Source organism: Pongo abelii, chromosome 4, assembly GCF_028885655.2.
Source record: "Pongo abelii isolate AG06213 chromosome 4, NHGRI_mPonAbe1-v2.0_pri, whole genome shotgun sequence".
Taxonomy (NCBI): Eukaryota; Metazoa; Chordata; class Mammalia; order Primates; family Hominidae; genus Pongo; species Pongo abelii.
Window position 1 is genome coordinate 81,312,824 of NC_071989.2, and position 12,225 is coordinate 81,325,048.

The 12,225-nt window shown below is 38.6% G+C and overlaps 1 protein-coding gene and 1 non-coding gene across 9 annotated transcripts in view; one reads left to right on the top strand and one right to left on the bottom strand.

The window, feature by feature from the left end:
• Positions 1 to 12,225, top strand: part of ARHGEF28 (Rho guanine nucleotide exchange factor 28) — a 316,787-nt gene that overhangs the window by 207,928 nt on the left and 96,634 nt on the right. For all 8 annotated transcript variants that reach the window (XM_063723960.1, XM_054555205.2, XM_024246795.3 and 5 more), the window contains 1 exon segment: positions 5,530 to 5,651. In XM_063723960.1, coding sequence (XP_063580030.1) covers positions 5,530 to 5,651 — 122 coding nt within the window.
• Positions 209 to 271, bottom strand: LOC112133595 (U7 small nuclear RNA). Its single transcript, XR_002915229.1, has one exon. It is a non-coding gene; the product is annotated as a U7 small nuclear RNA (small nuclear RNA).

The following is a 12,225-nucleotide window of genomic DNA, read 5'->3' on the forward strand; positions in this document are numbered from 1 at the left end:
AAAACTTCCTATAAGACAGCGTTAATTTAAAACAAGTAGCTGGTTCTTATTGCAAATTATTTCTATATGCTCATTGAAAAAGCAGTCCATTTTTGGGGTCAATAACTTTTTCACTTAATTTGTTACTGGAGTAATTACATATAGAAGTGATAAAATCATATTTCTTGAAAATATTGAAAAGGTACCTTTAAAAAAAAGAAACTATTTTTGGGGACTTTCTGATCTCACCCAAAAAGCCTGCTAGACAAATTTGAAAAGAGCTGTAACACTTAAAAAAAAATGAAACTATTATAGCTTTTCCTTTGAATAGGCTGAAACATGGTAGAGCAATTAGCCACTTTAATATATGTAGCTGATGTTTACTTGAAAGTGTTCTTTAAGGCTTATTTTCCTTTCATGATCAGTCTTCTGCTGGCTTTAAGCCCATTATTTGCAGTGTCTAGTGCTGAAGTTAATAAAGGAGTGGTGGTCCTGTTAGTCTGTGTCATTTTCTGGTTTGTGAGTCTGTGTTCACTTCTAGATCCTATTGTCTTGAGGCATCCTTTGACAAGTAGAGGCTATGTATGCCTCAGAAAAATACTCAAAAGGATGTTTGTGCCAATGTTATTAATGATTGCAGCAAGTGACTAAATCTACATGTCAGGTTCTAGGTGACAGAAGTAGAGAGGAGATTATGCTGGATTACGGTCTTGCACACCGACGTCCTTCACAAGACTTACTGTCTCTGTGGAGCCATTACCCGAGTGACAGGATGATGACATGGGCTAAGCCACCTTTTCTTCCTTTCCTTTCCTTTTTCCTTTCTCCTTTCCTTTTCCTTTCCTTTCCTTTTTCCTTTCATTTCTCCTTTCCTTTCCTTTTTCCTTTCCTTTCTCCTTTCCTTTCCTTTTTCCTTTCCTTTCCTTTTTCCTTTCCTTTCTCCTTTCCTTTCCTTTCTCCTTTCCTTTCCTTTTTCCTTTCCTTTCTCCTTTCCTTTCCTTTCTCCTTTCCTTTCCTTTCTCCTTTCCTTTCCTTTCTCCTTTCCTTTCCTTTCTCCTTTCCTTTCCTTTTTCCTTTCCTTTCCTTTTTCCTTTGCTTTCCTTTTTCCTTTGCTTTCTCCTTTCCTTTCCTTTCTCCTTTCCTTTCCTTTTTCCTTTCCTTTCCTTTCCTTTTTCCTTTCCTTTCTCCTTTCCCTTCCTTTCCTTTTTCCTTTCCTTTCTCCTTTCCTTTCCTTTCTCCGTTCCTTTCCTTTCCTTTTTCCTTTCATTTCTCCTTTCCTTTCCTTTCTCCTTTCCTTTCCTTTCTCCTTTCCTTTCTTTTCCTTTCCTTTTTCCTTTCCTTTCCTTTTTCCTTTCCCTTCTCCTTTCCCTTCCTTTCCTTTTTCCTTTCCTTTCTCCTTTCCTTTCCTTTCTCCTTTCCTTTCCTTTTTCCTTTCATTTCTCCTTTCCTTTCCTTTCTCCTTTCCTTTCCCTTCTCCTTTCCTTTCCTTTCTCCTTTCCTTTTCCTTTCTCCTTTCCTTTTCCTTTCTCCTTTCCTTTCTTTTTTCCTTTCCTTTCCTTTTCCTTTCTTTCTCTCTTTCTCTCTTTCTCTTTCTTTCTCTTTCTCTCTCTCTCCTTCCTTCCTTTCCTTTCTTCCTTCCTTTCCTTCTTTTCCTTTTTCCTTTTTCTTCTTTGAGACAGGGTCTTACTTATTCTGTCGTCCAGGCTGGAGTGTAGTGGCGCTATCACAGCTCACTGCAGCCTCCACCTCCCAGGCTCAAGCAATCCTCTCACTTCAGCTTCCTGAATAGTTGGGATTACAGGTGTGTGCCACCACACCCATCTGATTTTTGTATTTTTAGTGGAGACAGGGTTTAGTCATGTTGCCCAGGCTGGTCTTGAACTCCTGGGCTCAAGTGATTCATCTGCCTCAGTCTCACAAAGTGCTGGGATTGCAGGTGTGTGAGCCACCACACCTGAAATGGGCCACTTTTTGAAAGTGTATGGTGAATTCCTCTAGGAATAGTCCATCTTGGAGATGTCCACAAACACAAAGATGACATTGAATCATAGAGTCATGCAGGTATTTTCTTTTGATCGTTCTGTTGATTGAAGGAGAAAGTCTCAGTGTGGTATCCTTGCATCTTTAACATTTCTTGAATCCTTCAGAATCTCCCTTTACAACAAAGGGAGAGCAGCCCTCTCAGACTTTCAGTTTTGATAGTCATTAGTCAGAATCTAATTTCATTGTTTTGTTTGCATGATTTCAGTTCATATAATTCCCTTCTTCTTCTTCTTTTTTTTTTTTTTTTTGAGATGGAATCTCACTCTGTCGCCAAGACTGGAGTACAGTGGCGCAATCTCGGCTCACTGCAACCTCCATCTCTGGGTTCAAGCAATTCTCCTGCCTCAGCCTTCTGAGTAGCTGGGACTACAGGTGTGTGCCACCATGCCTGGCTAATTTTTTATAATTTTTAGTAGAGACAGGGTTTCATCATGTTAGCCAGGATGGTCTTGATCTCCTGACCTTGTGATCTGCCTACCTCAGCCTCCCAAAGTGCTGGGATTACAGGCATGAGCCACCGCGCCTGGCCTTCCCTTCTACTTTTGACAGGAATAATATTGGCTTTCTATGTATAGTGGGGATAAGATTTTTCTTAATATTATAGGTATTTTTAAAATTAATTTTATTTAAAGAAAAAAGATGAGTCCATTTAAAGATGGGTACTAAAGAATATAGGTGAATATATTCATGAAACAATATAGGTGATATGTAAATATGGCAAAATTGTGAATTTGGTAGAAGAATGAGAAAAGCTTGGGAAGTGTTGTTCTAATATCTAATATGGCTGATTTTGTAGAGACCCACAATCTCTTCTTTGAAATTCTTGGGACCAAATTTGTTTTGGAATTCAGAATTTTCAGATCTTTTTGGCCTGGTGTTCATACTGATATGAAATGACTCCCCTAGGAGACACTGGGGCAATGCTATCATCAAGTGTATTAATATTTCTGCAGCAAAATGTATGACATTGACACCAAGTAGAGCAAATAAAGAATATGCATGGTCCAATGTGGGCTCAGGTCAGATTGTGCCACAGAATATGTTTTTGAACCAAACTTATGGGGAAAATTCTGATTTTCAGAGCTTTCTGGATTTCAGAATTGCAGTTAAGACAGTGTAGACTGGCTGGGCGTGGTGGCTCATGCCTGTAATCCCAGCACTTTGGGAGGCTGAGGCGGCTGGATCACGAGGTCAGGAGATCGAGACCATCCTGGCTAACACGGTGAAACCCCGTCTCTACTGAAAAATACAAAAAATTAACTGGGTATGGTGGCGGGCACCTGTAGTCCTAGCAACTTAGGAGGCTGAGGCAGGAGAATGGCGTGAACCTGGGAGGTGGAGCTTGCAGTGAGCCAAGATCATGCCACCGCACTGCACTCCAGCCTGGGCGACAGAGCCAGACTCTGTCTCAAAAAAAAAAGAAAAAAAGAAATTGCTAAAAGAATACATTGTGTATATAACAAGAAAATGTAGCCAAGCATGGCGGCTCACGCCTGTAATCCCAGCACTTTGGGAGGCTGAGGTGGGCAGATCATGAGATCAGGAGATCAAGACCATCCTGGCCAACATGGTGAAACCCTGTCTCTACTAAAAATACAAAAATTAGCTGGGTATGGTGGCACCCACCTGTAATCCCAGCTACTCAGGAGGCTGAGGCAGGAGAATTGCTTGAACCAGGGAGTTGGAGGTTGCAGTGAGCTGAGATCGCGCCACTGCACTCCAGCCTGGTGACAGAGCGAAACTGCATCTCAAAAAAAGAAAAAAAAAAAAAAAGAAAATGTTTTTCTTTAACATTGTATGTTTCCTCCAGAAGCTTAATGAATCTCACACTTCAGTGTTCTGTGTGGAGAAGAGATAGATTTAGAAGCAGAATCTGAAGCCAGGGCCATTTGACTTGTGAAACTACAATTCAAACAACTTTGGAACTTTTATGATGTCCTCATTACTTTCCAAGAAAGAATGGATTTTTTTTTTTTGCTCATGGTACATCAGCCCAACAGTTATTCACTCCCATGGGCTTATCAGGTTTTATGTTATGATATAGATAAGACAGGCAGTGGGACATGTGACATTGCTAATGGAATAACAGCAGTACTATCCCTATGTACCTATTCAAGAAAACTTACTGGGATGTAAGTGAGGGTGGTATTTACTATAGGTATAACATTGACTCTGCCCTGTGAAAGTCATTTACACATACTGAAAATCTGTTATTACCATAACACACTATGATTAGTATTAATAACCTTGCACTTCACACTGAACATGGTTAAAAATTGCTATCCATAATAATTACAAATATCATAGTAATTCTGACAATATTTATTGAGCACTTTTTACCAGGCATGTGTCAAGTCTTTACATGTCTGAATGCACTTAGTCCTCATAACCACACTATGAGGAAAGCATAATAGTAATCTGCTTTTATGTTTGAGGAAACTTTGTGAAGATATCTGGAGGGCTAGTAAACTAGCCAAGGTCACAGGACACAAGGCATTCTAGCTCGAATGTGTTTTATTGCCTTTGACTCTTCATTCTCTACAAACACAGTAACAGCTTAACTCTCTGGGACTCAATTTTAGGCAACCTCATCTATTTGGAACAAAGCTGAGACATGAAAGCAAGCATAAACATTTCTGTAACCAAAATAGAAGACAAATTCTCCATGTGTGAGATTCTGCATTTTAGCAAGCAGTACCAAGCCAGAAATGCTAGGCTGTGTACTCTCTTGGGTCCTTTGATAGAGGGTCATTGAATCTGAGCATGTCAGTGGAAACTGAGGATCACAGTACAGTCACTAATACTTCTAAGTTATTAATAAAGGGAAATTAAGTTTAGTTATCAATAAATGGAAATGTATGATTTTTGTTTGTTTTTTTGAGACGGAGTTTTGCTCTTGTTGCCTAGGCTGGAGTGCAATGGCACGGTCTCGGCTCACCGCAACCTCCACCTCCCGGGTTCAAGTGCTTCTCCTGTGTCAGCCTCCTGAGTAGCTGGGATTACAGGCATGCATCACCATGCCCAGCTAATTTTGTATTTTTAGTAGAGATGGGGTTTCTCCATGTTGGTCAGGCTGGTCTCAAACTCCCAACCTCAGGTGATCTGCCCGCCTTGGTTCCCAAAGTGCTGGGATTACAGGCATGAGACACCATGCCCGGCCTGAAGTTTAGTTACTAATAAAGGGAAATGAAGTTTAATTTAAAAATATAGTAGAAATTGAAAACAAAGATTTAATTGATTTTACAAAGGCCTGTAATGATGGGGAAAATAACGCTTGAAGGGGGCAAATATTTACCTATCTAGAACTTTTCATCCTACGTAAAAATTCTAGATAGCTGAGGTTTGGATATAGATGAAAAATTACTTGCATGTAGCTCTTAAAATCTAGCCAAAAGCCATCTTAAAAAAATGCACTTGACTTTTTTCTTACGGTCTAAGAAGGTAAAGCTTGACTGTAAAATAAACCCCTTCGCCTTTATTTGCTCTGTTTTCATTTTTGTACTCTAGATCGCTCCTTCGATGTCCTAAAAAAATCCAAGCCGCCCTCGACATTGCTTGCTGCAGGCCGGCTTTCAGACATGCTGAATGGAGGTGATGAAGTCTATGCTAACTGTATGGTGATTGATCAGGTAAGGCCCAACTGACATTACAGGATGATTTCTACCTCTCTCCAAAACCTGGGTTTGTAAGAAATAGATTCAGCATTGTTGTGTTCCTTTGACAATTTTAGCCTAAGAGCAGCAAGGAGGATGCTGTTGTGGAGTCTCATTGTATGAGCATTTAAGCATTTAACTTAGGTGCTTACTTCAGAACACAAGACACCTTACTCAGTCCAGAGGCACTGTCAGGGAGGGGTCTTGAGATACTGCCAAATGGGAAGAGTGTGAGAGCTCTTCTTCGGGGCCCAAGTAGGAAATGACAACTGTGCGACCAATGTCTCCTCCACAGCTTTTCAAAATACAGTATGTATATGACCTGATTATGCAATATTTGTATTCAAATCCAGCAAATGTAATGAGCAGGTGCTTGGTCCGAGCACCATAGGAAACTGTCACATAAATTACTTGGTTAATCATTACAACGCATCCATTAACATGTAGTAAGATTGTAGAGCTTTCATATTAATACAGAATGGTATCATATTATAAGGAAGCTGGAATCCTTTGGAACTTTCCACCCAGTCCCTGATAGAGACTTTTGAGTTAAATCTCATAGAAGCAGATGGTTTGAATGTGCTGGCGTCTTCTTGTCTTTTTTTCTTTTCTCTAGCTCAGTGATCTTCAAATTTTAGTATTTATAAAAATTATAGATCTGAAGATTTCTACACACTAATATATGGAGGATTTAAGGGATTTTCAAGGGTAATTTTGACAACACAATGTCTGCCTTATAAACTGACTTTAAAACTTAATCCCCATGTAAGATCCACCCTATCTACTCACTGAGCAGTAAGACATTTAACCCTTTTATGTTGTTAGTATGCATGTATTTTACCCTATTTATAGATATATTCTGTGATCTAAACTTTTTTTTTTCCATCTAGAGCTCAGTTTCAGCCCTTTAGTAGCACATCTCTGCATTTTCTTTTTGTGTTACAAAGCACTGTCATATCAAATGCAGCACAGATTGGGATGGTAGTCATAATGACAGAAAAATCAATAAATCAGAATGGACTTCAGCTGTAAATAACTGGTATAGTTGTTTTGGTATAAACTAACTGAATGTCAGTCCTAGTTATAGAAATCTAGAATGGGTCATGGAGTGTAGGACACAGTGGGAGTTCTGAGATTTTCAAGATACAGGGTGTGTTAGTCCCTTCCCACACTGCTATGAAAAAATACCTGAGGCTGGGTAATTTCTAAAGAAAAGAGGTTTAATTGACTCACACTTTTGCATGGCTGAGGAGGCCTCAGGAAACTTAAAATAATGGCGGAAGGCACCTCTTCACAGGGCAGCAGGAGAGAAAATGAGTGCTGAGTGAAGAGGGAAGCCCTTTATAAAACCATCAAATCTTGTGAGAACTCACTCACTGTCACGAGAACACCATGGGGAAAACCACCCCCATGATTCAGTTATCTCCAACTGGTCCCGCCCTTGACACGTGGGAATTATTATAATTCAAAGTGAGATTTGGATGGGGACACAGAGCCAAACCATACCACAGGGTAATTGGACTTGGTGTGTTTTAGCCATGTTCTAGTATTTATTTATTCTTTTCCAGCTTTATTAAGGTATAATGAACAAATAGAAATTATATATATTTAAAGTATACAATGTAATGTTTTGATACATGTACATATTATGAAATAATGACCACAATCAAGCTAATTAAGCACATATATCATCTCACATACTTATTTATTTTTGTAGTGAGAATACTTAAGATCTACAGCAAATTTCAAGTACAAAGTGCATTATTAACTATAGTCACCATGTTGTACATTAGGTCTCAAGAACTTATTCATTGTGTAACTGAAAGTTTGTACCCTTTGACCAACACTTCACCATTTCCCCCACCCTCCAACCCCTAGTAACCCTTCTACTCACTGTTTCTATGAGTTTGACATTTTTACATTCCACATATAAGTCAGATCATGCAGTATTTGTTTTTCTGTGTTTGGCTTATTTTACTTAGCGTAATGTCTTCCAGATTCATCCATGTTCTCACAAATGGCAGGATTTTTTTTCTTTTCTAGGGCTGAATAATATTCCTGTGTGTATGTGTGTTTGTGCATGTGTGTGTTTGTGTGTGCAGGTATGTGGAATCTGTCACATTTCGGTCAATGGTGGAGTGCATATGCAAAGGTGATCCCATAAGATTATAATACCATATTTTTACTGTACTTTTTCTATATTTAGATATATAAGTACTTACCATTGTGTCCCAGTTGCCTACAGTATTCTGTATAGTAACATGCTATATAGATCTGTAGCTTAGGAGAAATAGGCTATACCATATAGCCTAGGTGTGTAGAAGGCTATACTAGCAGGTTTGTGTTAGTACACTCTATGATGGTTGCACAATAACAAGATAAACTAAGGATGCATTTCTCAGAACATGTCTACATACTTAAGTGAGGAATGACTGTACTGATCCTTGGAATCTCCAAAGTGATAGTCTTTTGTATGCTAATGAGATGACTGGTGGCTGGCAGCCCCTAGGTAGTTTCAGGATGTGGGCTGGTCACCAGAAAGGACAAGGCAGGATTACAGGATTGGGATTTTCAACTGCACCTACCAGCATCCACGGAAGGAGGAGGGGCTGAAGGTTAAATTGATCACTAATGACTAATAATTTAACCAATCATGCCTGCTTAATGAAGCTTCCATAAAAACCCAAAAGGACGGGCCAGGCACGGTGGCTCACGCCTGTAATCCCAGCACTTTGGGAGGCCGAGGCGGGCGGATCACGAGGTTAGGAGATTGAGACCATCCTGGCTAACATGGTGAAACCCGTCTCTACTAAAAATACAAAAAATTAGTAGGGCGTGGTGGCGGGTGCCTGTAGTCCCAGCTACTCGGGAGGCTGAGGCAGGAGAATGGCGTGAACCTGGGAGGCGGAGCTTGCAGTGAGCTGAGATCGCGCCACTGCACTCCAGCCTGGGTGACAGAGCAAGACTCCATCTCAAAAAAAAAAAACAAAAACAAAAACCCAAAAGGACTGGGTTCAAGAGATTCTGGATAGCTGAATACATAGGGGTTCCTGGAGGGTGGTGCACTTGTGGAGGGCGTGGAAGCTCTGTGCCCCTTCCGGAGTTCCTTGCCCTAAGCATCTCTTCTATCTGTCTGTTCTCTGTATCTTTTGTAATATTCACTATAATAAACCAGGAAATGTGTTTCTCTGAGTTCTGTGAGCTGCTCTAGCAAATTGATTGAACCTGAGGAGGGGCTGTGGGAACCCCATTTTATAGCTGGTTGATAAAACAATCTGGGGCTTGTGGTTGTCATTGGAAGTAGGGGGGAGTCTTGTGGGACTGAGCCCTGTGGGACCTGACTCCATCTCCAGGTTGATAGTGCCAGAATTGAATTGAACTGAATTAGAGGAAATTCAGTGGTGGATTGCTTCCTTGCTGCATGTCGGGGGAAAACCCCACACATTTAGTCACAGAAAAGTTCTGTGTTGATTGTTGAGTAAGAGAATAGAAAAAAAGACTGTTTTTATCCCTATATTTTCAGAAAATCATATGTGCCACATTTTCTTTATTCATCTGTTGATGGACACTTAGGTTGATTTCATCTCTTGACTACTGTGAATAGTGCTGCAGTGAACATGGGAGTGCAGACATCTCTTTGGGATAGTGATTCCGTTTCCTTTGGATATATACCCAGAGGTGGGATTGCTGGATCATATGGTAGTTGTATTTTAATTTTTTTTAGGAACTTTCATGCTGTTTTCCACTGTGGCTGTGCTGATTTACATTCCCAACAGTGTATAAGAATTCCCCTTTCTCCACATCCTTGTCAGCTTTTTTTTTTTTTGTCCTTTTGGTAATAGCCATTCTAACAGGTGTGAGGTGGTATCTCATTGTAGTTTTGTTCATTTTTCTGATGATTAGTGATGTTGAGCACTTTTGCATATACCTATTGGCCATTTGTGTGTGTCATTTTTTGGGAAAATGTCTATTCAGGTACTTTATTTTTAAATCTGGTTATTTGTGGGTTTTTTTGTTTGTTTGTTTGTTTGTTTGTTTTTGCTATTGAGTTGCATGAGTTCCTTACATATTTTGGGTATTAACTCCGTATCAGATGCATGGTTGTAAATATCTTCTCCAATTCTATAAGTTGCTGTTTTATATTTCTGTTTCCTTTGCTATGCAGAGATTTTTTGGTTTGGCGTAGTCACACTTATTTATTTTGCTTTTCTTGCTTGTGCTTTTGGTGTCACATCCAAAAAATAACTGCCAAGACCAATGTCAAGGAGTTTTTCCTCTGTGCTTCCTCCTAGGAGTTTTATGGTCTCAGGTTTTATGTTAAAGCCTTTATTGCATTTTGAGTTGATATTTGTGTATGTGGTAAGATGGGGATCCAGTTTCATTTTTTTGCATGTAGCTATCCAGTTTTCCTAGTATCATTATTGAAGGATCTATCTTTTCTCCATTGTGTATTTTTAGCACATTTGTTGAAGATTAATTGACTGTATTTATGTGTGGGTTTATTTCTGGACTTTCTATTCTGTTCCATGTGCCCATGTGTCTGTTTTTATGTCAGTACCATAATGTTTTGATTACCGTATCTTTGTAATATAATTTTAAGTTAGGCAGTGTGATGCTTCTGACTTTGTTCTTCTTGCTAAAGATTGCTTGAGCTCTTCTGGGTCTTTTGGGATTCTATACACATTTCAGGATTTTTTTTTCTATTTCTGTGAAAAATTGCCATTGTAATTTTGATAGAGATTACATAGAATCTGTATTTCACTTTGGGTAGTATAGATGTTTTGACAACATGAATTCTTCCAATCCATGAATGTAGGATATCTTTCATATGAATTCTTCTAATCTGTGAACATAGGATATCTTTCCATTTATCTGTGTTGCTTCAATTTCTTACATTTATGTTTTATAGTTTTCAGTGCATATATTTTTGTCATGTTTTGATTTTAATAGATTTATTCTACTGCCATATTTTCTCAGCTGTTTAAATAAAATACTTCTTGAGCCCTTATTTTTTTTGTTCTGAGCCTTAGTGAATACTGTAACTATAGTATTTCCATTTACCTCAAGTAACTAAAATTGTAAATTACTCAATATTATGTGAGGAAAACTATATATATTATGCGTTTACATGTTCTCAAATACATTAAAAATGCAAAATTTACCAAACCAAAGATTTGGTAAATAAAAGGTCAGGATATAATTTTCTTTCGTTCCCTTTCTTTCTTTCTTTCTTTCTTCCTTCCTTCCTTCCTTCCTTCCTTCCTTTCGTTTTGTTTTTTTTTGAGACAGAGTCTTGCTTTATCATCCAGATGGGAGTGCAATGGTGCTGTCTTGGCTCACTGCAATCTCCACCCCCCAGGCTCAAGCAATTCTTGTGCCTTAGCCTCCAGAGTAGCTGGGATTACAGGTGTGCACCATGACACCTGGCTAATGTTGGTATTTTTAGAAGAGACAGTTTCGCCATGTTGGCCAGGCTGGTCTTGAAATCTTGGCCTCAAATGATCTGCCCAACTTGGCCTCCCAAGTTACTGGGATTACAGGCATGAGCCACTATACCCAGCCAAGATATAATTTTTATTCTGGAATATTCTTGGTGAAAGAAGTATTGCTTTAATGATGTGAAGCCAAAAAGAAAATAAAAGTGAAGCATGCATTTAGAGAGAACTCAAACAAGTTAATTCAACAAACTGCAACATAGCAGATTGCCGAGTTGTGCATTGAAAACTGAGAAATAAAACTAAATCTGCAACAAAATCACAAAGTCCATTACGTTAGCATAGTACTTTTTTTAATAGCCCCTATATCTATTTGAATAGCAAGGACAATGTAAGGAGTACAAATTCTGCATATTTAAAATGTTTTCTGGCAATATCTGAAAATAATCTTATCTAATTTTCTTTATCTTCCTCAACCTGTCAAGGAAACCTAAAAACATTACTAGCATATATTAATGTTTCCCATTAATTTTCAAGGTTATCAGCCTTCCTGTTGAGAAAATTCACATGATGAAAGTTACTTTGAAAATTTCTGTCATATAAACTACTTTGAAAAAAACATTTGTTTCATAATTTCAGTACAGAAAATCCCTGTATACCCTTTACTCAAATTCCTCAAATGGTAGTATTTTACTACATTTTACGTTGTCATTCCCTGAGTGGGTGGTTATGTATACATGCAAATAGTTAAATTATGTCTATAAATATTTCTTAACCATTTGAGAATAAATGAAAAATATGGTGCTCCTTTACCCCTTAATCTTTCATGGTGTATTTTCCTAAAAACATGGATAGTTTCTTATGTAAGCACAGTACAGTTACCAAAATCATAAAATTATCATTGATACAATGCTATTAGCTATCTCCAGACCTTGTTCAATTTTAGCAAGTTGTCCCAATAATGTTCCCTGTGGCAAAAGAAAATTCCATTACATGTGTTGCATATAGTTGTTGTGTCTCCGTAGTCTCCTTTAATCTGGGACAGTTCCTCAGTTTTTGTGTTTTATGCCGCTGATATTTTAAAAGAATACAGACCATTATTTTTGTTCTTGTGT